Source organism: Musa acuminata, chromosome BXJ3-5 (genome assembly GCF_036884655.1).
Source record: "Musa acuminata AAA Group cultivar baxijiao chromosome BXJ3-5, Cavendish_Baxijiao_AAA, whole genome shotgun sequence".
NCBI classification, from domain to species: Eukaryota; Viridiplantae; Streptophyta; class Magnoliopsida; order Zingiberales; family Musaceae; genus Musa; species Musa acuminata.
In genome coordinates, this window is record NC_088353.1 from 39,337,614 (window position 1) to 39,360,105 (window position 22,492).

At 34.6% G+C, this 22,492-nt stretch overlaps 1 protein-coding gene, 2 long non-coding RNA genes and 8 other non-coding genes across 12 annotated transcripts; all 11 read left to right on the plus strand.

The window, feature by feature from the left end:
* The first annotated feature begins 4,722 nt into the window (after positions 1-4,722).
* Positions 4,723-6,806, plus strand: LOC135638001 (uncharacterized). Its single transcript, XR_010496459.1, has 3 exons — positions 4,723-4,871; positions 6,271-6,352; positions 6,459-6,806. It is a non-coding gene; the product is annotated as an uncharacterized LOC135638001 (long non-coding RNA).
* A 5,737-nt stretch (positions 6,807-12,543) lies between these two features.
* LOC103985589 (heavy metal-associated isoprenylated plant protein 35-like) lies at positions 12,544-14,082 on the plus strand. The gene is made up of 3 exons (XM_009403335.3): positions 12,544-12,667; positions 12,788-12,863; positions 12,969-14,082. Exons 1-3 carry the CDS (start codon positions 12,626-12,628, stop codon positions 13,766-13,768), a joined length of 918 nt encoding a protein of 305 aa, XP_009401610.2. The 5' UTR covers positions 12,544-12,625; the 3' UTR covers positions 13,769-14,082.
* Positions 14,083-15,561: 1,479 nt separating this feature from the next.
* Positions 15,562-21,557, plus strand: LOC135638854 (uncharacterized). Of its 2 annotated transcripts, none has more exons than XR_010496769.1 (2): positions 15,562-20,812; positions 21,204-21,557. It is a non-coding gene; the product is annotated as an uncharacterized LOC135638854 (long non-coding RNA). The 2 variants fall into 2 exon arrangements; XR_010496768.1 differs by having other exon boundaries at positions 21,236-21,557.
* LOC135639255 (small nucleolar RNA Z107/R87) lies at positions 15,769-15,872 on the plus strand. Its single transcript, XR_010496882.1, has one exon. It is a non-coding gene; the product is annotated as a small nucleolar RNA Z107/R87 (small nucleolar RNA).
* On the plus strand, positions 16,505-16,598 carry LOC135639269 (small nucleolar RNA snoR31). The gene has a single exon (XR_010496894.1). It is a non-coding gene; the product is annotated as a small nucleolar RNA snoR31 (small nucleolar RNA).
* LOC135639258 (small nucleolar RNA snoR77Y) lies at positions 17,102-17,192 on the plus strand. Its single transcript, XR_010496884.1, has one exon. It is a non-coding gene; the product is annotated as a small nucleolar RNA snoR77Y (small nucleolar RNA).
* Positions 17,472-17,690, plus strand: LOC135639251 (small nucleolar RNA Z112). Its single transcript, XR_010496878.1, has one exon. It is a non-coding gene; the product is annotated as a small nucleolar RNA Z112 (small nucleolar RNA).
* On the plus strand, positions 18,515-18,600 carry LOC135639253 (small nucleolar RNA R44/J54/Z268 family). The gene has a single exon (XR_010496880.1). It is a non-coding gene; the product is annotated as a small nucleolar RNA R44/J54/Z268 family (small nucleolar RNA).
* On the plus strand, positions 19,608-19,693 carry LOC135639254 (small nucleolar RNA R44/J54/Z268 family). The gene has a single exon (XR_010496881.1). It is a non-coding gene; the product is annotated as a small nucleolar RNA R44/J54/Z268 family (small nucleolar RNA).
* On the plus strand, positions 19,809-19,885 carry LOC135639271 (small nucleolar RNA snoR122). The gene has a single exon (XR_010496895.1). It is a non-coding gene; the product is annotated as a small nucleolar RNA snoR122 (small nucleolar RNA).
* On the plus strand, positions 20,257-20,326 carry LOC135639252 (small nucleolar RNA Z267). The gene has a single exon (XR_010496879.1). It is a non-coding gene; the product is annotated as a small nucleolar RNA Z267 (small nucleolar RNA).
* Positions 21,558-22,492: the final 935 nt, after the last annotated feature.

A 22,492-nucleotide genomic window follows, 5' to 3' on the forward strand; every position in this document is an offset into this window, starting at 1 on the left:
ATTAGTGACATGATGTACATGTTGCATTTGTGATATTTGAGATACTGATGTTGAACATATTAATTAACAAAATGCAGAAACTATTGCAATATTAACTAGAGAAAGACATGTGTCTGATTGAAGCATACATGTCCATTTTACAATTATAACTCTTATTTTGGCTTCCTTCAACTGTGTCCATTGTTGTTGCCAGGTCTTCACTTTCAAGGTCATGTTCATCTGTGTGGATTACAAGAGGTAAGGCAGCTACTTTGGTAGAAATTATTTCCCTTTGTGATTGGTACAAATGCTCATATCTGAAGCTGTGATTCATTCTCCCACAACATGTAATCTGACTCAACATGATTTCCATTACAAAGCAGTAAACAAGCTGGAATGCTAAATAGAAGTCATTCAACCAAACCATGTGATGGCAAGGGCCCTACTTCTCAGTTCTATGCAAGTAGTGTCTTGAGATTCCAGCAAGATAAGGGTTTGAAAGGTCAAATTCAAGCCTTGTGAGAACTTGGTCTTCCATTAGTCTCTTCTACTTAATGGATCCTCTTGAAGGATGTGGTTTGTAACGATGATTTTCCACTGACTTAAGGATACTGCTGTGATGTGCAAAGAGTTCTCATCGTATTTTTTTCTTGGCCAAGTGCTTTAATGAAATCCTTTCTTCTTGATGTCAAGTTTTAACTAAAATTTGGATCATGAGATTGTGGGCTAATTATAGATTATTTTCTATAGTTAGATTTTTTTAGCATCTTGATTCTTAGACTTAAAAATTTATATTAAATTTTTTATAGTTACGTAAATAAAATATTTAGGTTTATTTACTCTTATGCAATTGGTTTTATTGATGGAAACATAAAACTAATAGGTAAAAAAATAATTTTAATATTTTAGTTGGTGGTGATGGATGGTATTAGTGGTGGCAGATGGTGGCGCCATTAAGGATTGCGGGTGGTTGTTGTGGATGAAGAGAGTAATGGCGAAAGATAATGGTCGTTTTGTATTTGCGTCGACATTGATGTAGTTGCGGAGCGATCCTTTCATCACTCTATATTTGTGTTGATATCGACGTAATTGTCGAGCGACGAAAGGATCGTTCACTATGTCGGTATCGATGTAGTTGTCGAGTGATGAAAGGGCCACTCGACGTTGACACAAATGCAGAATGGTGTCGCTTTGCATCTGTGTCAACACCGAGTGGCTCTTTCGTCACTCGGCAACTCTTTCGATGCTGACGTAGTGAGCGGCCCTTTCATCGCTTGATAACTATGTCAACGTTGACGTAGATGTAGAGCGACGAAAGGGTCACTCACTGCATCGATGTCGACGTAGTGAGCGACTCTTTTGTCACTTTGCATCACTTTGCATTTGTGTTGGTGTCGATACATTTGTCTAGCGATGAAAGGATCACCAATGTAGATGTTAAGTAGCTTTTTTATTGCTCGACAATTGTGTCGACGTCGATGCAGTGAGTAGCCCTTTCGCTGCTTAGCAATTGCATCGGCACTGATGTAGATATAGAGCGACAAAAGGGGCGCTTGACATATGCTCTAGCGTTGACGTTAATGTAGATGTCGAGTGACCCTCGTCTTTTGCCACTAGTCTCCTCATCCACAATAGCCACTTGGGGCCTTAGTGACGTCGTCGTTCGTCATCACTGATGTCATTTGTTATCATCAATTGGAATGTTAAAATTATTTTTTTACTTAATGTTTTCGTGTTTTCGTTAGTAAAACTGATGACGTTAGGGTAAATAGACCTAAATGTTTCACTTTCATAACCATAAGGATTTCAATATAAATTTTTTAAGTCTTAGGTTCAGGATGCTAAGGAGGTCTAATAAAAAAGGATAATACATAATTAGCCTTAATATTGCTATAATTTAAGTTGGAGATAAGGAGCTGACCTAGGCCTTCTTTTCATATTATGTTATATGCATGGTTTGTATGTAAAGAATTATCGAAACATTTATAGGAAAACATGATATTTTCCTATAATTATAAAAAACCAAGGAGAAATCTTGTTAATGATAATCGACTTAGAGAGAAGAAATTGTTCTTGTTGTCTCTTTCACAATTTTGAAATTCCATGCTCTTATCGAATAAAAACTATTGGATATAAAAAATGTAATTTATATCTATTTTGAAGGATTACTTTCTAGTTGAAACCTACCGGAAAACCAAAAAGAAAAAAATATTTGGCTCAATAACTAAATAATACTAGCTTTGACACAATGATGATTATCTTATACTACCTCATAAATGTCTTGTTCAAGCAAGGGTGAATATGTAAACAATCAGAATATAACCAACAATCTTGTAAATTTTCACATGTTTAAAGAAAAAAAAATTGTTCCAAGGAAGTTATGTGATTAACATTTTCTTGTTTGTATATATACATAACTGGTAATTAATATTTTTGACATAGATGAGTAATGGTTTGAATCTCTCTTCTCCTTTCTAGAGTGAGAAGCTCTAGATTTATAGTTTCATCTTTAAAAAGGGTAATTGTAGTCGCCTCCCCCTTTCTGAGGCTTTTATTTACTACTCATTCGATTCCTCTTGTGAAGCTCCTAGATCTCTTTCGTTAGTAGGCTATCCCTGTTTCATTTGGTTTGCTTCTCTTATCATCTACCTTTGAATGCATTAGATTGATGTTAGAGGATCATGTTATCCTTGTATTAAGAATGGCATAAGCCATGAGCTTTCAATCTTATTGGCAAATCTGTTAGGAGACCTCTCTTTGTAGAGGTAATTAGGGCTATTATTAGTTGTCGTTACATTTCTCTTCCCTCCCTTGGTGGTGAACATGGCAAGGGTTATTTTCTATTTTGTTTCTACTTGGAGGATGAAACCCTATGTATCTTGATCAAGGGGTTATGCTCCATCTAAGGTGAGCTAACTGGAATCCATAGTTCCAGTTGAGTCCTTGACCTCTATGTCATAAGTTCAATTCCTTAGTCTACTCTTATGGGTATTGAATCAAGGAGGTTATTAACTATATTGTATCTATCATAAGATGCATTCTCAAAATCGATGATAGAAAGGAAAAGATGTTGGAAAGAATAGAAGATAAGAAGAATTATTGAAGAAGCTTTAGTTTGAATATATTAACATGTCTCTCTCTTATTTATATATATTAGGAGGGAGGATTTTAGAGAGATTTCCTCGTATAGTTGGGAAAATCTTATCTGCTATCATGCCCCCGCAAGATGGTGCTCCTATCAAGGATACCAATCTTGGATCGATGCAAAGAAAATAGTTTATGAGCGAGAGGCTTCGTGAGTAGAGCAAGAGCATATCGCTGCTGCTACTGCGATTGCTATTGTTGTTGCTGTGACTACTACGACTACTGCAGTAGAGGAGAAAGCTACAACAATGGAGAAAACTATAGCAATGCTGTAGAGCTGCAACGATGTTGTGGTGATGCTACAGTAGTATCAAGGAGGTGAGAGGTGGGTGACTGCGGTGGCTTGAGTTCGTGCACGCAGTGGCGATCCACACGGTGCTGTGCGTGTCAAGGCTGTACGTATATGCGAAGAAGAGAGCACCAGACCGTTGAGTCCCGGCGTACAGACTGTTAAGGACACAAGCGTTTCCTTCGTTCTCCTCAAGTCCATCGATTATTGACAGATCAACGAAGACTACCACTGTGTGGAAGATAAGGATTGGCCGCGGAGACTATCACGGTGTGGAAGATAAGGATTGACCGCGGAGCCTCTTAAGAATATGGCTGCAACGACGTTGGTGATACTATGTTGGAAAGATAGAAGATAAAAAGAATTATTGAAGAAAATTATTGAAGAAATTTTAACTTGAATACATTAAGCTGCCCCTCTCCTATTTATATGGATTAGGAGGGAATATTTTTCTCAACAGAATAGAGGATTTCCCTAGTAGAGAGATTTCCTCGTATAATTGAGAAAATCTTATCTGCTACTATCAAAAGGGACAACATTATGATTAATAATCTCAAATATTGTATGTACTATATAGTATCTTTGTAGACTAAGTTATATTTGTCCTAGTCAATAAGCATCCTTAGTGAATTGTTCCTGATAGAAGGATCAGGTTCTTTGACCATTGGAGATAGAACGAGTCCATTTTACACGTAGGTTTAGCTATCTGTTCCATCATTACTTATGCAATACATGCATCGCAGAAGTTCTATCAGTTCTTATTATATACCGTTCCCTATCTTTGATTTGAACATATTCTAAAGGCTATTTGTTTCTGCGATAAGTGCAACCTACCAATTGCTCAATTGAGAACAACCTGAGTCTGCCATGTACGCTTGCCATGCATGTATGTATGGAGAAAATATATCTTTAGATGGACTGAGCTGCATAAATAAATGTATATCGTTGCATCCTCACATAGATGACTGAAATATTAAAACCAGATGACAAATGAGTGTTGTAATCTATTGATCTCTCGCTTCTACAAGCATGGTAGGTAGGTTCAAGTAGTTCATTATCAGACATAAAGTTATGAGTGATGGAACCATCGGCAGAGTTATGAGTGCGATCCTAATGATTTTGAAACTAAGAATCCAATACAAATGATCAGAAGTCGGGTCATTCCTCCTATATGACAGATCTAATAAAACCAATAAGAAATTAGAGGGCAGAGAAGTCAACAAAATCATGATGTCTGGGATGGTGGCTGCAACTCTCAACACCCTATCAACTTTTCTAAAAGTAACACAGAGATCCTAAGTCGGGTCATTAGTTGCGTGAGTTCTGAGCAAAGACTTGGTTGTGGAGAGGTCATTATAGACCCCGGCAATGGGAAGAACAGAAGCATAATTAAACTGCCTCCATGGAGGGTAGCAAGCAAACAACTTTGAGGTCTGCAGAGAATCTCAGCCTCCCCTCAGTATGAAAACTCTCTCTCTCTCTCTCTCAATTCATAGATATATACAAATTATACTTTCTCATGTTATAATCTTCATCAATCTCAGCCAGCAGACTGCAGTCGTTTACCTTTATTATAAGCAACTTTCTATGGCTGGATACAAATCATTTATCAAGTGCTGGATTAACCAGAGACCCATTTCTAAGCCTTTAGTGAGCTTGTTTTACTGGGTGTTTAAAGTGAGATTTTATATACACTTCTCTTGCAGATTTTATTGGATGCATCAATCTTTCAAATTAAGTACCTCTGGCCTGCCAAAGTACAACACTGCTCATTAGGAATTCGTTAATCAGCCAAAGCTTCATTTTCTCCCTCTATCTATTGTAGTTGGTCAGGAATCTAGAATTACAAAATATGATCAATAGCAAGCAGTAGATTTGACACCAATCTTTGATGTTGTTTTGAAATTTCCAAACAAAGTTTAGGCTGGGCAGGTAAACAAAAGATAGTGAAATTTGTCCGAGTATTTGTAGATCCAACTCATCATGCAACAAAAGAACCAACCATCCAAAACTCCCTTATGATTTTATGTACTTGAAATAATGCAAAAAATGACACAATTTTGTCAACGTAGAATTCATGTTACAGGTAACATGTCTGTATGTGACTATGTGTACAGTGAAAGTTCGGAATAGGTTGGTTAGATAGCATGAACCATTTGATTTGAAGGAAGCTAGTGTGCTGTTTAGGTCTAATCTCTTTGTGAAACTTGAATGCTTAATATGCTTGATTATCAATGTTTCTTTTCAGTGATTCAAACACGATTACTAGGTCATATGATTCATTTGGTAGATCACATCGGACCATTATTTTACTTGATTTTCTGTGGAAAAATGTGTTTCTGGTTCATGTCTCAAGTTTTTTGTCTCTCTCCATGCATCAATCCACAGATATGGTTGATCCAGTTTTTGTGTGTGTTTCTCAGGATGCTCCTTTTCGCACAACTGTAGCTTCCTGAGAGCCTCATTCACAAGTTGTATGGTCGTCATCCTGGTTAAAACAAAACTATTTGTTTATTAGCTTCTCTTTCTTAGAGGAAAGGAGAAAAAAGATGAAAAATTGTTGAGCAACAATAATATTCAGTTTACTTTTTCAGAATATTCACATAAAACCAATCTTCGGTACTTTGTAGTCTGTGATAATGGAATGATAGAATCAGAAAGCCGCAATCAGCAAAGTGGTAGATGTCACACAACTTGCCATGCATTTGATATACGATCCATGCTAAATTGAATAACACTGGCGAACCCAGTCCTTTAGTGAAGCACTGCATTCGGACACTTTGGCACCCCAGCTGCAGCTAATATATGCTGCATCCACGTAGTTTTCTTGACTCGGAAAGAGTTGCCATATATTGTAGGTCCAAATGGTTGTGATGAATGCCAGTGCGGACTGCAATCACTGCAGGGAAAGGGTCTCCAAGGTTGTCTCCAGGATGAACTGTAAGAATTCAAGCAAATAAACGGAGGAAATACTTCATATATGTTCTTTTTCTATCAGCAAATTGTGAGGTTTTCCTATTCTTCATACTTCTGAAGTCATTTGTAGCAGGACTGCTGGATTACACGTTCGACTTGCGCAACAAAGAGGTGACAGTGACGGGGGTGGTTGTGGACACCAGAAACTGCAAGCAAGCTAAAGGATCACTGCTTACCAAGATAAAAAGATCTCTCCATGCTCATTGGCGCTCTTTAGACTGATCTGTTCTGCTGTGTTTTAAGTCTTCCACAATGCGTAATCCCACTCCATTTAAAGCCTACTATTAGGAATTGGGATCATGGGCTGATTTCATATATAAATCTTATGTAAAATCGTATATATACTATAAAAAAAAAGATTATGATAAGATTACAGTCATTGTAACTTTTCATTTTATGGATAAAATCCATTCATGTTAACATGTCAAAAAGAACGTGAAAAAGATTTACTTTTGTTTATTTTTAGATATTTTATTAAATTATAAATTTTGAAGATAAAATCAATTGATATATTTGATAAACTAATATATTGTTGAGATATGAGACGCAGAATGTACTTTGACCAAGACTCGAATTATCGAAGGATCAAATGCAAAGAATCAAAAGTTGTGTCAAAAGATTATAACTATATAAATTAGACGTCCTGCTATAATATTGATCCAAAGATTAGACTTTGAGCTAGAGATTCAAGTATCATGGAAGGATTTAATATCATGCTGGAAGATTAGATTTTGTGGTAATAGACATATCGAAGGATTAGGTAATGTGTTGGGGGATATGACGATATACCGAAGATTCAGACAAAATATCAAAAAATCGAATGACATTATGAACTAGGTCTCATTTAAGTATTTCTATCCAATAGCTAAATAAAAATTGTTCATGTTTGCACATTTTAATTAATTATTCTTAACCTACTGGGTTGCACAATAGCAATGAACAAATGACTAACGAAATGAGATGGCTTACTCGAGGCCCTAATAATGTGGGAAGAGAATTTTAATGCTTCATTTTTCATTAGTATTCGGCTCCAAACAAGAGACCATGAAAAGTATAAATTAACTCAAAGTAGTGGTATTGTCAACATCATAAAGATTTCAAGCTATGCAAGCATAAGAGATCAAAAATCTACACTAGATAGTAGAATTGAACTATTATTATCAATTCAAAGTGGCTCTCTTCAAATGTTATTGGGTTGATGTTGAACATGGAACTAGTAATTTTTAAAAATTTAATACACACTGAAAAAAACACTTTAGTGATGATTCATTTGTACTAGTCTCCTAAGTTTAACAAGTGTTTTATATTTAAGATGTATTAGAGGGAAATTGATGGGTACCTATCGAGACAAAGCTAAGGAATTTGATTGACCTAGGAATTAGATGAGATTGAGCAATGTAATATTCTTGTGGACTCAATATTGGATGCCACCATCACAGACACTCAAGATGATTTTAGTTTAATAAGAGATGATGTGGACGGAATATTAATTGATGCAATATTAGTGCTTGACACGATAGAGAAGAATCATATAAATAATTCTGTTGAAGATAATAATAGTGATGTTGAACATAATATGTGAATTTATGACATACATTGGCTTGTGCTTAATTTGTAATTATCTGTTTTCTATGTTTTCATGCATTACAGTCCCAAGCATTAATTTTGGTAATTATCATATTAGATGGTGAATGCTATTTAGTTTTTTATATTGTTCATGTATCATTTCTTTATAATTTATTAGTTCATAATCTTTGTCACACGGTTTTTCACAAATACTATTGACTTCATATATTTAGCATCATCAATGGAGAAGACTAAGTATGCGCAGTTACGTTTGTTGAAGACAAGATTACAATCTCATGTTCAAGCTCAAATAAAGAATATATTAGAGAATACACAAATAAATTCGAGTATTTGAGGAAAGACATTCCTAAGGGGTTGATTTTGAAATGACTATAGTCTATTAACTATTATATTATATTCAAATGAGTCCTTGATTCTGTCTTTTCGTTATGATAAAATATATATATATATATATATATATATATATATATATATATATATATATATATATATATATATATATATATAAAGAATAAACGAAAACACTCACTTAGCTGATGAATGAAATTTAGACATAAATTGTTAGATTATGTGGCTCTTTATAATTAGATAAAATATATAATAGAATTAATTAGATTCTGACGATAGATATTTATCAATAGAAAAAAGTTTATATTATAGTAGAATTTCTTAGGGGATGTTCTTGATAGGATAAACTCTCCTAATAACTTATATATATTATATAGGATGCAATAATAATAGTAATGTGAAAGGATAAGAAGAAAGGAGGAGTATCTAATTATCCTTCCAGATGTATTGATATTTAGATTCGAAGGATAGTGCATTTAGATAGAGATTTTTTTAGATGACATCAAAAGATATGAATCTGATCTTAATGTTATTTAATTTTAATCATGAAAATTTTTTATATAACTTATAGCATATTATAGATTTTATACTTACAGTACTAATTATAGATCTATTAACTGATATTATAACGAGTGTCTGATTCTATTAATATCTTTTCATTGTGATAAATTGTATAGGGAAAAAAGAACGAGAGGATGCATTGGCTTAGTTAACATGGAGAGTTTACCGCCTAGAAAAAGTATCATAGTTTAATTAGATACAAATCAACAACATGTAGGTCTTGAAGGAGCTTTATTAGGTAAATTAAATGTAGAGATGACACATATCAATTAATTCAAAATGGAAGAATTGAAAAAGTGACTTAAAATTTATTTATTATGATAACTCGAAGTCTATATCCTATCATTTAAAAAATATTCTTGATAGAATTAATAAAGACCAAATATTTCAGCATCATTTTGTGTATGCAAATATCGATTTTTTGTATTGTAATTTTTATATTAATTTTATGGTATTTAAAATATTTTTTTAGAGCCTTAGTAAAGGAAATAAGGTTAATAGATCAAAACAAAAAATATCACATACTTTAGGGAAGAAAAGTTATATTAGGTTGATTGATGAAAAGGTAAGGAATTTTTTAATAAATATTTGATATATTTTTTTTATTTATTAATAATATTATATTTTTATGTTTTGTTACAAAGCCAAGATAGGGAAGAAGTTATTTAAAGATGATATTTTTATCATTAATCATGAAAGAAAAATGATAAAATGCCAATAGATGAGGATGAAGCAAGAGTAATTGTATGCATCACTCAATCAGTCCATTGCTTTTATGGTTCTTATTATTTTTTTATTTTTTATTGATAATATGTTTGTATTTATTATAGAAACAAATGAAGAATCTTAGGACACATCTTGAACTCATAGCAATTGATATTCCATTAAGTGAAGATACTATTTCTCAAGTATTAGGATTAGAGAAATCAGGATATATGTGATGTTATGGCATAAGACCATCTCATTCAAATTTTGCAGTATCCAAATCTCATCGTTTAAGATTTATGACCACATAACTTGAGAAGGAGAAAGATGAATAAATTTGACATCAAAGAAAAGCTTGAAAAATTACTCAAGATATGAAAGAAATGTGAGTTCAATTGTAAATACTTGTGGATGAAAGTGCTTCTCGAAAAGATAATATATGTTAAATTTAAAAACTTCTTGTATTATATGATTTTTTATTTAAATCTATGTATCTAATTAATAATAATAATATTATTATTCACTCCATTCATGCGTTGACTAGGAAGTATATTTTTTGTATTTTTTTGATATTATGATACTCAAAACCTACAAAAGAATAATAGTTCTTTGTTTGCTTTTGTATATGAAATTGGTTGTACTGGAATATTAGTACTATGATTTATATATAAATTGATATAGCTGATGGAAGAATATTATCTTTCTTTCGTGAATTGTGAGCTACTATTGTGGCTATCCTTCATTTGATAAAAGTATCTATTTATGTAATTGAATAATAGCATACAAAAAGTATCTATTTATGTAATTGATAAAAGTATCTATTTATGTAATTGAATAATAGCATAATTTATAAATATCCTTACATTATTATTCTTTGAGTATGGAGGGATACAAAAAAGTTTTTGCAACATTTACAAGAGTATGAGCTTCAAGGTTAGATTATTAATCGGTATAAATATCATTATAATTATTAAGTAGGAACCAAGGTATTAGTTTATTGTAGTTAAGTATTTAAATCATCTCGAGTGCATATAATACTTTTGCTTCGTTGTATAGTCTATCTTATCTTCGTATAGCATATAAGGGGTTGGAGGCAGGTTCAAGTTTTTTATCTGACGAAGATGATAATATCTATAGTTCTCCAAACAAAAGTCGATACTTACAATAAAAAAATCATTAGTAAATGAACCATCATAAATTAATAATGGCATTGGCTCTAAGGAAGTTTGAGAGATATTGAGAAATCTTAACATAGGGTTTCTATTAGTAGGGTTAAAACCTTCCACCTTCAATCTTAACATAGAGAACTTATTATTTACATGGCTTTCTTCTTTTAGTCGAGCACCATTTTACAATTCATGTATATAGTTAAGATAAAACTTATATTTAATTATATCAAATGAGTTTTAACCCCCTCTATAAATCATAATAATGTGAGTAAATGATTTCATAATAATTTTTTTACAAGAAAATTAGATAATCGAACAGATATGGGTAAATGATTCTATAATAATTTTTATTAGAAATTTTGAACTTTCGAAAGAATACTTAGACTCCATACAAACTTTCAACATTCTCAATAAGTAATTTAGTCATTTTACCTTTTCCTTATCTGCTCGTAAATATTTTTAAAAATAACAAATCTAGAAGGGTGTAAGCTTCATAAATGAATACTATTATTGGTCTCCTTTGATAAATGAATACTATTATATTTAATTAAATGTGGATAAAAATAAATATTAGATTTTTATCGAATGTACATTATATATATATATATATATATATATATATATATATATATATATATATATATATATATATATATATATATATATATATATATATATATATATATATATATAACTTTGTTAGAATAAAACTTTGTTGCTCTTATGTTTATTGTCCATATATATATATTTTGGTAAGTTGTTTATTGTCCATATATGACTACAATTGATTGAAAAGCAATTCACTTATTCAATTATTTGGACATTTTACTTATTCGAGATTCTAAATCATAGAGGTTGCAATTGGAGACTACTTACCCCTACGTATGGTCTTTTTGATAAATTAAAATTGAAGTATCTCGAATTTTAAATATCTATTATATACCTAACCCCATAGAAAGATCATTAACTTTTAACTCATCATCTTCATTGTATGAAACCAAAGCATTTGACATCAATATATCATTTTTTTTTTATCTCTTTTGTTGGGTTATATTACATATTTTCATTAAAAGCACGCACTCACCAATGATATATTGCAACATCTTATATCCTTTTATTTTCAAATATACCAATACTTTTATCTTTTTTTTCAAAATAAAAAAAAGACTATATATATATACGCACTCACGCGCAAGCGCGCACACACACACATATATATATATAAAGAAAAATACATCTAAAATTTATATATTTTTGAACACATATTTTTTTTATTTTTTATTTTTACAAAATTAAGTGATGAAAATAAGATTTGAGGTTACGATGATTTATAAAATATTTTATCAATTAAATTAGTTAATATATTTGATAAACATATATATTGAATGAGGATGATTAATCAAAAAGAAAATCTCAAATTTGTAAGTATTCTCAGTTTGCAACCTTATTTCGAAATTGTTACATAGTATCTATCCCATATTTTTATATTCGGATAAAAATATTCATATTACAAATATTAATGCTGGATTTTTCATCAACATCCAAACTGGTCTGGACCATCACAACTTTGTCTTCTTTGTGATGATCATAAATGTCAATCCTATTATTCGCATTATTTATAATCTCTGCTTCCCCGTCACAATCTACCAAAAGAGACCCACCTCACCCTTTTCCAGCAACCAGATCTCCCTCTCTCTCTCTCTCTCTCTTATGTTCCTTTTTCTGTCACTGGCTGTCATCATGTCCCTCAGGAACCTTTGGCAACCCCCACTATATCTTTCACCCCTAAAGGTCGCTCCTTTTCCTCTCAGCCTTCCTTTCCACTCCTTGCATCCACCCATCCATCCTCCACTTTTAAGTTTCTGCCATGGCTACCGGAGAAGAACCTTCAGAATCCCTCACATGCAAGGTACTAATCTACCGTCCATCCCTCCATAATTCTCCTCCTAAAAGCTTTTGGAATGAAAATTAACCATGCTGTTTTGCCTGCACACTTTTGGTGCTCGAATGAAATATTTGATGGCTTCAGACCTGGGTGTTGAGAGTATCCATCCATTGTGAAGGATGCAAGAAGAAGGTTTATAGAATCCTCAAAAGCATTCGAGGTAACTTCCAAAATATTTTGCCCTTCTGCTTTCTTTTGCCATTTAGCTTCAATCTGTTGGGCTAATCATCCTGTTTCTTCTTCTTCTTCTTCTTCTTCGTTGCAGGTGTATATGACACGGATATCGATGCGGGGCAGCACAAAGTCACCGTTAAGACTATTGTGGACGCTGAAACGCTCATTAGGAAGCTAGAGAAGTCCGGGAAACACGCCGAGCTATGGCCAGTGAAGAAACCCAGCAACCAGAAACCCAGCAATGTCAATACCAGCAATAAGGAGAGCGGAGAATCCTCTAAACCCGAAGAACCGTCACGCAAGTCCGAGAAGAAGCCAATCCCCTCCAAGCCTAACCCTGCCGCTTCTTCCGCCACCGACACCACCGTCACAAAACTTTCAGATGCTGAGAAAACTCAAGTCAAAACCATAACCACAGCAGAGCCGTCAGAGAGCGCCACGAAAGAGCCTCAGAGTTCTGGTACAAAGAAGGCTGACGCCTCCACCCAGCAGCCTAAGAAGCCCGCCGCCACCGCCGGCGGCGAAGCGAATGGCGACAATGTCTGCGCCAAGAAGAAAGGCAAGAAGGCTCAGAAAGAGATCTCGGAAGAGGCTGGGAAGAATCCGACTGCTGGCAGCATCAGTTCACTGCCACCACAACACATGTACTCATACCCGACACACCCACCGCCACCGCCGCCGCCGTACGTCATGAGCTACAACATGGCGGAACCGAGCGTTACCCAAGCCTACTATGCTTCGCCAAAGCCGCCGGCTTCAGACGGCTTTGTTTACATGCCGTACCCTCCTCCGCCAGAGTTCTACCATGGTCCATCCGACCCGAGCTCACCGGTGCTGATGCAGCCCAACATGTTCAGTGACGAGAACTCCAATTCCTGTAATCTTATGTGAGCATGCTCCACAGTATCCTTTCCTCGGAGTCCAGTGAGGTCATAGGTGGTGGTAGACTAATCCATGTGTAGATATGTCAGACTACTTGGTTGGTTGTGTCATCTCCTGCTGCCAGTGTGAGTAGTGTGCTGCTCTCTTGTGAAGGAGATGTTGCAGTTAGCAGTTTCCTTCCTCGGTGGTTGTGTTTGTAGCTATTAGTGCCCCCTTGTGATCGGAGGAAAACCAAGTGTTAGGAAATCCTGCTGCAGGATCTCGAACGAGTCCCTCCTCATTTTCTTCTTTGGTGATACGTTTTCCTCGATTTCCTTTTTCTCTGACATGGTGTGAAGGCTCTTTGGCTGTAATGATTGCTTGTTTGTCTGCAGAGATTATCCTCTGAAAGATTACTACTCTGTTCGGAGCATGTCTGAGGCTTGACAGGGGAGCATGACCTAATTCTGTCAGACTAAGCTGAGCTTATCTGTTGCTTGAGTTTGACTAGCTCGGGGAGAGGAAAGTGGTAATGCTGGGAGTGAAGGGTACTGGCTGCCATGTCAAGTTCACCATGAATGACGGAGAGGCAGAGAGGTTGGTGGAATAATGCAGGGACCACATCTGGAATTGGGCCCAAGAGTTTCTGCTGTCTTTCCCATGGTGCTGCTGGAATCACAGAGCTGAAGTGCTGCACTGCAGTTTGCAAGCCCTTCCTGTGCAGATCATCCTGGCCGCATAAACAAGCATCAAATCTTACCAATGGTGAGAGAGGAGGAGGAAGCTTCCAGGTTTGGATTAGTTCGGAGTACGAGGGAATTATGACTCATCTTCTCCACCAAGACATAGTTGGTAGTCTCCAAGAAAACGACGAGTCCATAATCTTTCCCTTTCACCAAACACGAAGAAGAGGTTAATGACAACACGTATCATGGTATGAGAAGAAATTGCTTAACTGGGGTCATTTACTGAGTTGATTTAGCAATGCACCGATCCGGAGCACTATTTTAGAAAATTTTTTATTCTATTAAGGAAAATATTTTATTCTGTTGAGAAAAATTCTTTCTCCTAATATGTATAAATAGGAAAGGGACATGTTAATATTCAAATTAAAGTTACTTCAATAAAACTTCTTCAATAATTATTCTTATCTTCTATTTTTTTATTTTAAACTTTAAAATAACTCTAATTTTTTTAATTTCGTTATTTATTATCTTTTTAGTCTATTATAGCCTCATCCATCGATGTATTTACTCCGATCTTATCATCATTTTTTAGTCTATCTAATCCTTCTCTGCCTTCATCATCCACTGGAGCTCAAACTTCTAAATAAGGGTGTCGACACAAGATGACCTCACTTTTGGGCCTCCTCGGATTTGGGTTCGATGTCATTTGCGTAGGGGTCAATCTTGTAGTGAAACCACCGAATATACTCGAGCTTCTAAAATATTCAAACAACGATGGCCGTCTTTGGTTTACATTGTTGACTCTCCAAGTATCGTAATTTGCTCATTCAAGTTGGAGGAGTCGAAAGCTTCAAATCTACACATGCTTTACATGAAGGTTTCTATAAATACGAACCGTCATGATACATATCTATTTGAAGACCGAACCGAAACAAAGAAACCCGGTTTACTGGTTCGGCTGCTTCGACCTCGGTTTAAGATTTTACCGTTCAAATTAACCGGTTCATCTGATCGGAAGAATCTTACTTCTTAGATAACGTAATACACACGCCGAATCCTGACTTAACACCAAGGGCCGGTCGAACAATTAAACCGGGCCGGATCGAACCCTAAACACAGTAAACCCTATATCTTGACACGCGACTCCAGGTCTCCAAAGGCCGCCGCCGCCTCCGCGAGGAAAACCCTAATTCTTGGTCTATATAAATATGGGATTCATGAGATACGAACGTTGTCCTCGGGTTTCCTGTGATCTTGTTTGGTTTCGCCAGCGTCTTTTGGTTTCTTCTCGCGGAAGCTCTGTATAAGATTTAGAGATTTTACTTGTCTCTCCATCAAAGTGGAGGTTGCTGTGACGACTCTGGAAAATTCAAGCTCAACAGACCGGATCGCAGGTCTCGCTTTCTGGAGGGATTTGTATGTCGACTGCCCCGCTGAACTGAACAAGCTCCCACATTCCTTTTTGTTTTCATTCGTGATTTCTCAAAAATCTATATTTTCATCTATTTGATGCGGCTTTTTGTGTTCTTACGTCTATGTAATTATCCCTCTTTGGTGCCCGAGGCAGAGGGTGTCTGATTTCTTGTGAGTTGTTTCCTTTTTCGTCAAAAAAAGATTTTTCAAAATCTATATTTTAGCCGATTTTGTGTTATACATCACTATTTCTCGGAGATTTGTGCGTCGAATAAAAGAAGATCAAACCTTCCTTTATTGAGTTTTGATACGGCGGTAAAACTCGCAGCTCTTTACGGTTTCATGTTGTTGTTGTTGTTTGATAAATCGGATTGTAGATCTCCCTCTCATTGATTGAGGGATTTTGGTCGGCTTTGACGCGTTTTGTTACTTAGCTTTCTCTCATGAAGATAACAGAGCTCCCTCTTCTGAAATGCGACTTTGAGGACGCTCGCTGGCAGAGTCGAACCATTATTTAAAATCGCCATCACTGAGACTTTCATGTTTTATTTATTTTTTAAGATCTATTTAATCTGTTTGATAAATTATAATTATTTTGATGGAAAAATGGTACGTCTTTTTACACTTTTTTTCTTTCAGCTAAATGTTCGAATCATTTGCAACCTAAAAGATAGTGATGAAGTAAAAAGATCTATATCCAACACTTGATCTGAGGATCAAAGATTCCACTGATGTAACATTTCTTTTGCTTCTGAATCTGAATCTACTTGCTTATGTCACTTTGATTCACTTTGATTTCAATGGAGAAGTTTGTTTTTTTATCACAATTTTGATCTGTGGAAGTATTTGTGCAATGCGTCAGATGATGAAAGTTTGAAGTGTAATCTTAGGACACCTTCCTACACTGCCCAAGATTTCCTTGGGTTGTGGATGAGAAAAACATGTTCAATCTGATGATGGTCATGGCCTTCCGAAACACTTTTAATTGATTATATATCTACGTTTTGCACTATACGCTTCTTGAATCAATATTGTTAATAATATATTCGGAAATGAGGCTGTTTGTATTCACGTGCATAAAGCAGATATTTATTCAGCATCTGTTTGATGTCCACATTTTTGTAGAGATATTATGATCCTTTGCAATTGTCATTTTTTAATCAAAAACCTCGTATAACAATTTCTGATGTGCCTTAGTCTAAAAATTTGCATGGTGGTCTTCTTTAGTCGTCTGAAGTAGGATGTTTAGAAAAGTTGTATGTGTCGGCTTATGATGATATGCTTATAAAAGTTGGAATTACCGACTGATAATCCTATTGTATGATGTCAATTGATCTGGCTGTCTGAGGCTGATACTATTATCCAGCATTGTATTATGAAGTCTTTATTCTTCTTTGTACATGGAGTATTATTTTTTCTTTTGGTTTTCTCACAAAGGATAAAGAATTGCATACACAAAGCAATGTTTATGTTTTTGGTGGTTGTAGCTTGTCGCTGTGAAATATTTTGGCAGTCTAATATGTAGAAATTTTATTCATGTTATTTTAATTGAGGTTTTATTTGTCATGCTTTAAATTGTGAATTGGAGAAAGTTTTTAATTATTTAGTAGGTATCAATTCTGAAGAGTTTATGGATCCCAATGAAGATGAAATGGCCTCTTGATAGGAAGTGCCGTATGACACTTGTAATGCAGTTGCCCTGTCCAGTCCTTGGCCTTTTCTCCTCTTGACCATGCCTCCCTCAAATCCTACCATAGGTTTGAGTTTCTGGGGTGTTGTTCAAAGGGGAATTTGAAGTTCAATGGACTTGGAGTTCAGCTGTGTGTGTGATTTTAAATCGGTCACTGAGGGCTCTTTTAACCTGTTGAAAGTTACTCCACTTTCATTGGTTTTGTATAACCTTTCTTTGGCATTTTGCATGTTGATAGGAATCTGTGGACAAGATCACTGTCCATCCATGGAGTTGATTTCTGTGATCACAGATAGTGAATGTTTTCTGTCATTTGTTATTTTAGAATGCTGTTTTCTATATGGTCTAGGCAATGCCATTTGTTTTATCTGTTATGCAACTCGTTATTGTTGTTATATTTGATAGTCTGCTATGCCATGCAACTCTTATTGTTCATGTTTTTGTCATATCCCATTATCTTATAAGCTACTGGTCTTGTAGCAAACCTAAAGCTTTACAGAGATAAAAGTAATTAGGAATTAGTGGATTACCATTTGCATGACGATGGCTTACCTGGTCATTGTTAGTTCAGAGATAAAAAAACAGTAAAGGTTTTTTATGAAGGCTTTACAGAGATAAACCTAAAGCTTTACAGAGATAAAACCTAAAGGTTTTTTAAGGTTCAGAGATAAACCTAAAGCTTTACATTGGTAAAAGCTTTACAGAGATAAAAAAACAGTATTATGAAGGCTTACCTGGTCATTGTTAGTTCTATCAAATGTTGGTTCAACTCTTATTGCATGTCTCTGTAACTGATATTTTAGTTTACTGTCATTTGACTATAAGGGTTGAAATGTTCAATTTTAATTGACATTAATACCCTTTGGAACTTTGTCAAATGATCACTCTGTTCAAACTCCAATAATTTCTTATCAGACCATAAGAACTCTTAATTCTTTCTATTATTGGTTTGAGTTCATTGATACTTCTGGGATGAAGAAACTGTATCCTGCAAGTGACGACAAGATAGACAGGGACATCTAACTCTTTACAGAGAATGATGACTTGGTCTATGGGAATCTCTCTGATGCATGAGACTGTTTTCTCCCCTGTCTATTCTGTATTTTGTGACTGTTTTTCTTCTACGGCATGATGCTTTTTTGGTGCATCTATTCGATAGGCAATTGTAATTGTATCATATAAGTTCTGCCTGTGATGCACAAAAAGTGCATGTATTATCAGAGCTGATTTTGACCTTTTTTCTCCTTTTGACCATGCCTCCCTTAAATCCTACCATAGGTTTGAGTTTCCGTGGGCGTGTTCAAAGGTGAATTTGAAGTTCAATGGACTTGTGAGTTTGGCTGTGTGTGTGATTTTAAATGGGTCACTGAGGGCTCTTTTAACCTGTCGAAACGGAATCTGCTTTCGTTGGTTTTGAATATCCTTTCTTTTCTAAGGTGTTTTTGTTTAACTTTGTGGTCTGAAGCCGTGTCAACAGTAGCATATGCATTGACTGGTGGTGCTATGATCGGGCCCAAATATCACTGTCCACCCATGGAGCTGATTTTTGTGGTCACAGATAGTGAAAGTTTTCCGTCATTTGTTATTTTAGAATGCTGTTTTTTTATAGTCAGGCAATGCCATTTGTTTTATCTGTTATGCAACTTGTTATTGTTGTTATATTTGATAGCCCGCTATGCCATGCAACTCTTATTGTTCATGTTTTTGTCATATCCCATTGTCTTATAAGCTACTGGTCTTGTAGCAAACCTAAAGCTTTAAAGAGCTAAAAGTAATTAGGAATTAGTGGATCACCATTTGTAGAAATTATCCTGCATGTTTGCATTTTATTTGCTGATATTCAGGAATTGGGCGTACCAGGTCATTGTTAGTTCTATCAAATGTTGGTTCAACTCTTATCGTGTGTAAACACTTTAGAACTTTGTCATTATGAACACTCTGTGTAATGTTCAATTTTTATTGACATTAAAAACCCTTTAGAACTTTGCCCAATAATTTCTTATCAGATCATAAGAACTCTTAATTCTTTCTATTATTGGTTTTTGAGTTCATTGATACGTCTGGGATGAAGAAACTGTATCCTGCAAGTGATGACAAGATAGACAGGGACTCGGCACTCTTTACAGAGGATGATGACTTGGTCTATGGGAATCTATCTGATGCACAAGATTGTTTTCTCCCCTTAGTCTATTATATATTTTTTGACTCTTTTTCTTCTACAGCATGATGTTTTTTGGGTGCATCTATTCGATATGCAATTGTAATTGTATCATATAAGTTCTGCCCGTGATGCACAAAAAATGCACGTATTATCAGAGATGTTGTGATGATATACTAGTTGTCACTACCGCTGAGGCAGTCAATTTGACCAAAGCTTCGCTTTGGTCATATTGCATCTCTAGTTCATTACTTCCTTTTTTGTTGGTTTGTTTGTTTGTTGATCTGAGCTAGTATGCATTGATCATTTGAATGATAACTTGGTTCATGCATTGTCTTAACTATGCAAAAATTGTTTTTGTAAAACACTGTGACAATGAAGTGTTATTTTTTAAAACACCCTGTCATCTTTCAAGATTCCACTACCTTATATATGCGATGTTCATTTTAATGTTCTGAGAAACTTTTGATTTTAGGATCTAATAGGCTTTTTAAACCCTTATTTTTGTTATCTAATACAAGTACCTGATTGGTTCATGCAAGACTTGTATCTTGCATTTTCCTGTGAATGATTAGTGCCTATGATGGTTTTAAATATACTACGAGTGACTACAATGATAAGGACTATATCTGAGGCACAATCATCTGGTTTCACTTATTTTTATAGGTTATTTGAATTTTAAATGTTTGTCTTTGTAATATGAGTAAATTAGTTGGTGTTGTATCTGCAAACGAACTTTTGATGTTGGGTTTTTCGTTCGGGAACTTGTGGCAGGGTTACTCAAGTTTTTAGTTTCAATGCCTAATTCATCTGCCATTCTTCTAGACCAAATTTGTGTCTTACAGTCATGCAATAGATTTGCAATCCTTGTTTTAACATCTAAATGTATTTTATTATTTTTCCTTTTTTATATTTTTCGTGGAAGGATTTCATAGGGCCGGTTAACTTTGTAGGATGGTTTCTTTGAATGTGTGAAATGTTCATATTTGTTATTTTGACATGAATTTTTAATGCTGATTATAAAATTTGGCTCAGATCTTGGTTGAGTGCCAATGGCCAAACACAATGCCATCCAGATTTGGAACAACCAACTTATTTCAAAGCTGGTGTATTCACAAGTCTTTCCGGTAAGATGCAAATTTCATTCCACTGTATCGATGAGTATTAGATATGAATCTTTGAACTCTCCACTTCAATTTTATATTCTTAATGGCCATTATTTAAAATGCTGTCTTGGGAAATGTATTTCTTTGCCAACTATTTATTTGACTGAAGGCAGAGATTCTGGAGTTATGCTGGCGCTGCTTTTAGCAAAAGATTGTCATAAATATCTAAATTCATGATAGTAATTTATTTTGCTTTACAGTTTTATGTTGACATCTATTTGTTTAATGTATTTGACAGCTAAACGATCTTCGAATAAGACATTTTCTGATATATGAATTTTTCTACAAATTTTGGGTTTTGTGATGTTTGATGTGTTGAGTTGAGATTTGATGTGGTGTTTATTTTTTTTAGTTGGAATTGATATTGGGATGTTCATATGCAAGGTATCGTCATCAGCTGCTAACTTGTGATCCAGCGTTGGCATGAGTCAATTGTCAAAGTCAACCCAAAAGTTTGGCATGAGTCAATTGTCAAAGCGTTGACTTGTGATCCAGCTGCTAACTTGTATATCATTCAAAGTCAATAATGATATCACTAAAATCCTGATATCAGGGAAATACGAGCAACTTTAAAGTCTTGGCGTTATAAATATCTTGTTTGGACATAACTAGCAGAATATCACTCCTTGAGTTTGTAATACATTGTAACTCTTTGTTTGTGTTTTGTCTATTTTCTTGGATTAAGTTGTCATTCCTACTAATAGAATGTGAGAGTTCTAAAACAAATAAGATGATGAATGATAAACATAAAATCCATGTTTTCTTGCTACCACAATTCATGTTTTCTTTTTTACTGCTTTATTTATGGTTCATGTACAATTCACCTTTGCTAACACTTTGTTGTGCGTATAGAAATAAGACCAAAATCCTGAAGCTGCATTGAGGCAGACATCTTTTATTTGCTTTACAATATGATCAAAGTCGAAAAGGTTTTAAGGAAATCTTGATATAATTCACCCTTACCTTCGCCATTAATGCAACCCTGCATTCAACAGAATATGTTTTTAGTTACTTCATGCATATATTAACATTTCAAGTATCAAGCACTTAAACAAAGCAATATAATCCTGCAATTACATTTTTAATTTCTTAGCCAGGTAAATAGATATAACATGCCCAATAGCAACCCTTCTTATGTCTGTGAAAGTGTTAAAAAACACAGTTATTAATATTTAGCTCATAAATTTCATCTAATATCGTGCAAGTTGTCTATGTCCCAAGTGGAATATTTTAGATTTTGTGTGCATTTTTCTATGTGTGCTAAAAATTGATAACTAATTAATTAAGGTGTAAATGTCAAACCTTCAAATGTCGGGATCCAACCATCTTCTCATTAAAGACATTGTAGTTTGGGATATATTATTGCCATGACTTATTAGGGAGAAAGAATATTCGTTTCGATAAGATGGAGCGATAACAACATCGATAGTGAGTAAAATAAAATCTTTTTGAATTTGTGGTTTCGATCTACCTAAACCCTAATTGCCCTCTTGGTAGATCTAGTCAAATGCTTCACATCTACTATAAGAGTGTAGAATATATAGATGCACATGAACATCTCATCAATGTAACCATTGACTTATATTGTGAGAATGTCACATTAGATCTATAAATTTTAAGTATCAATATATTTTCAAATGA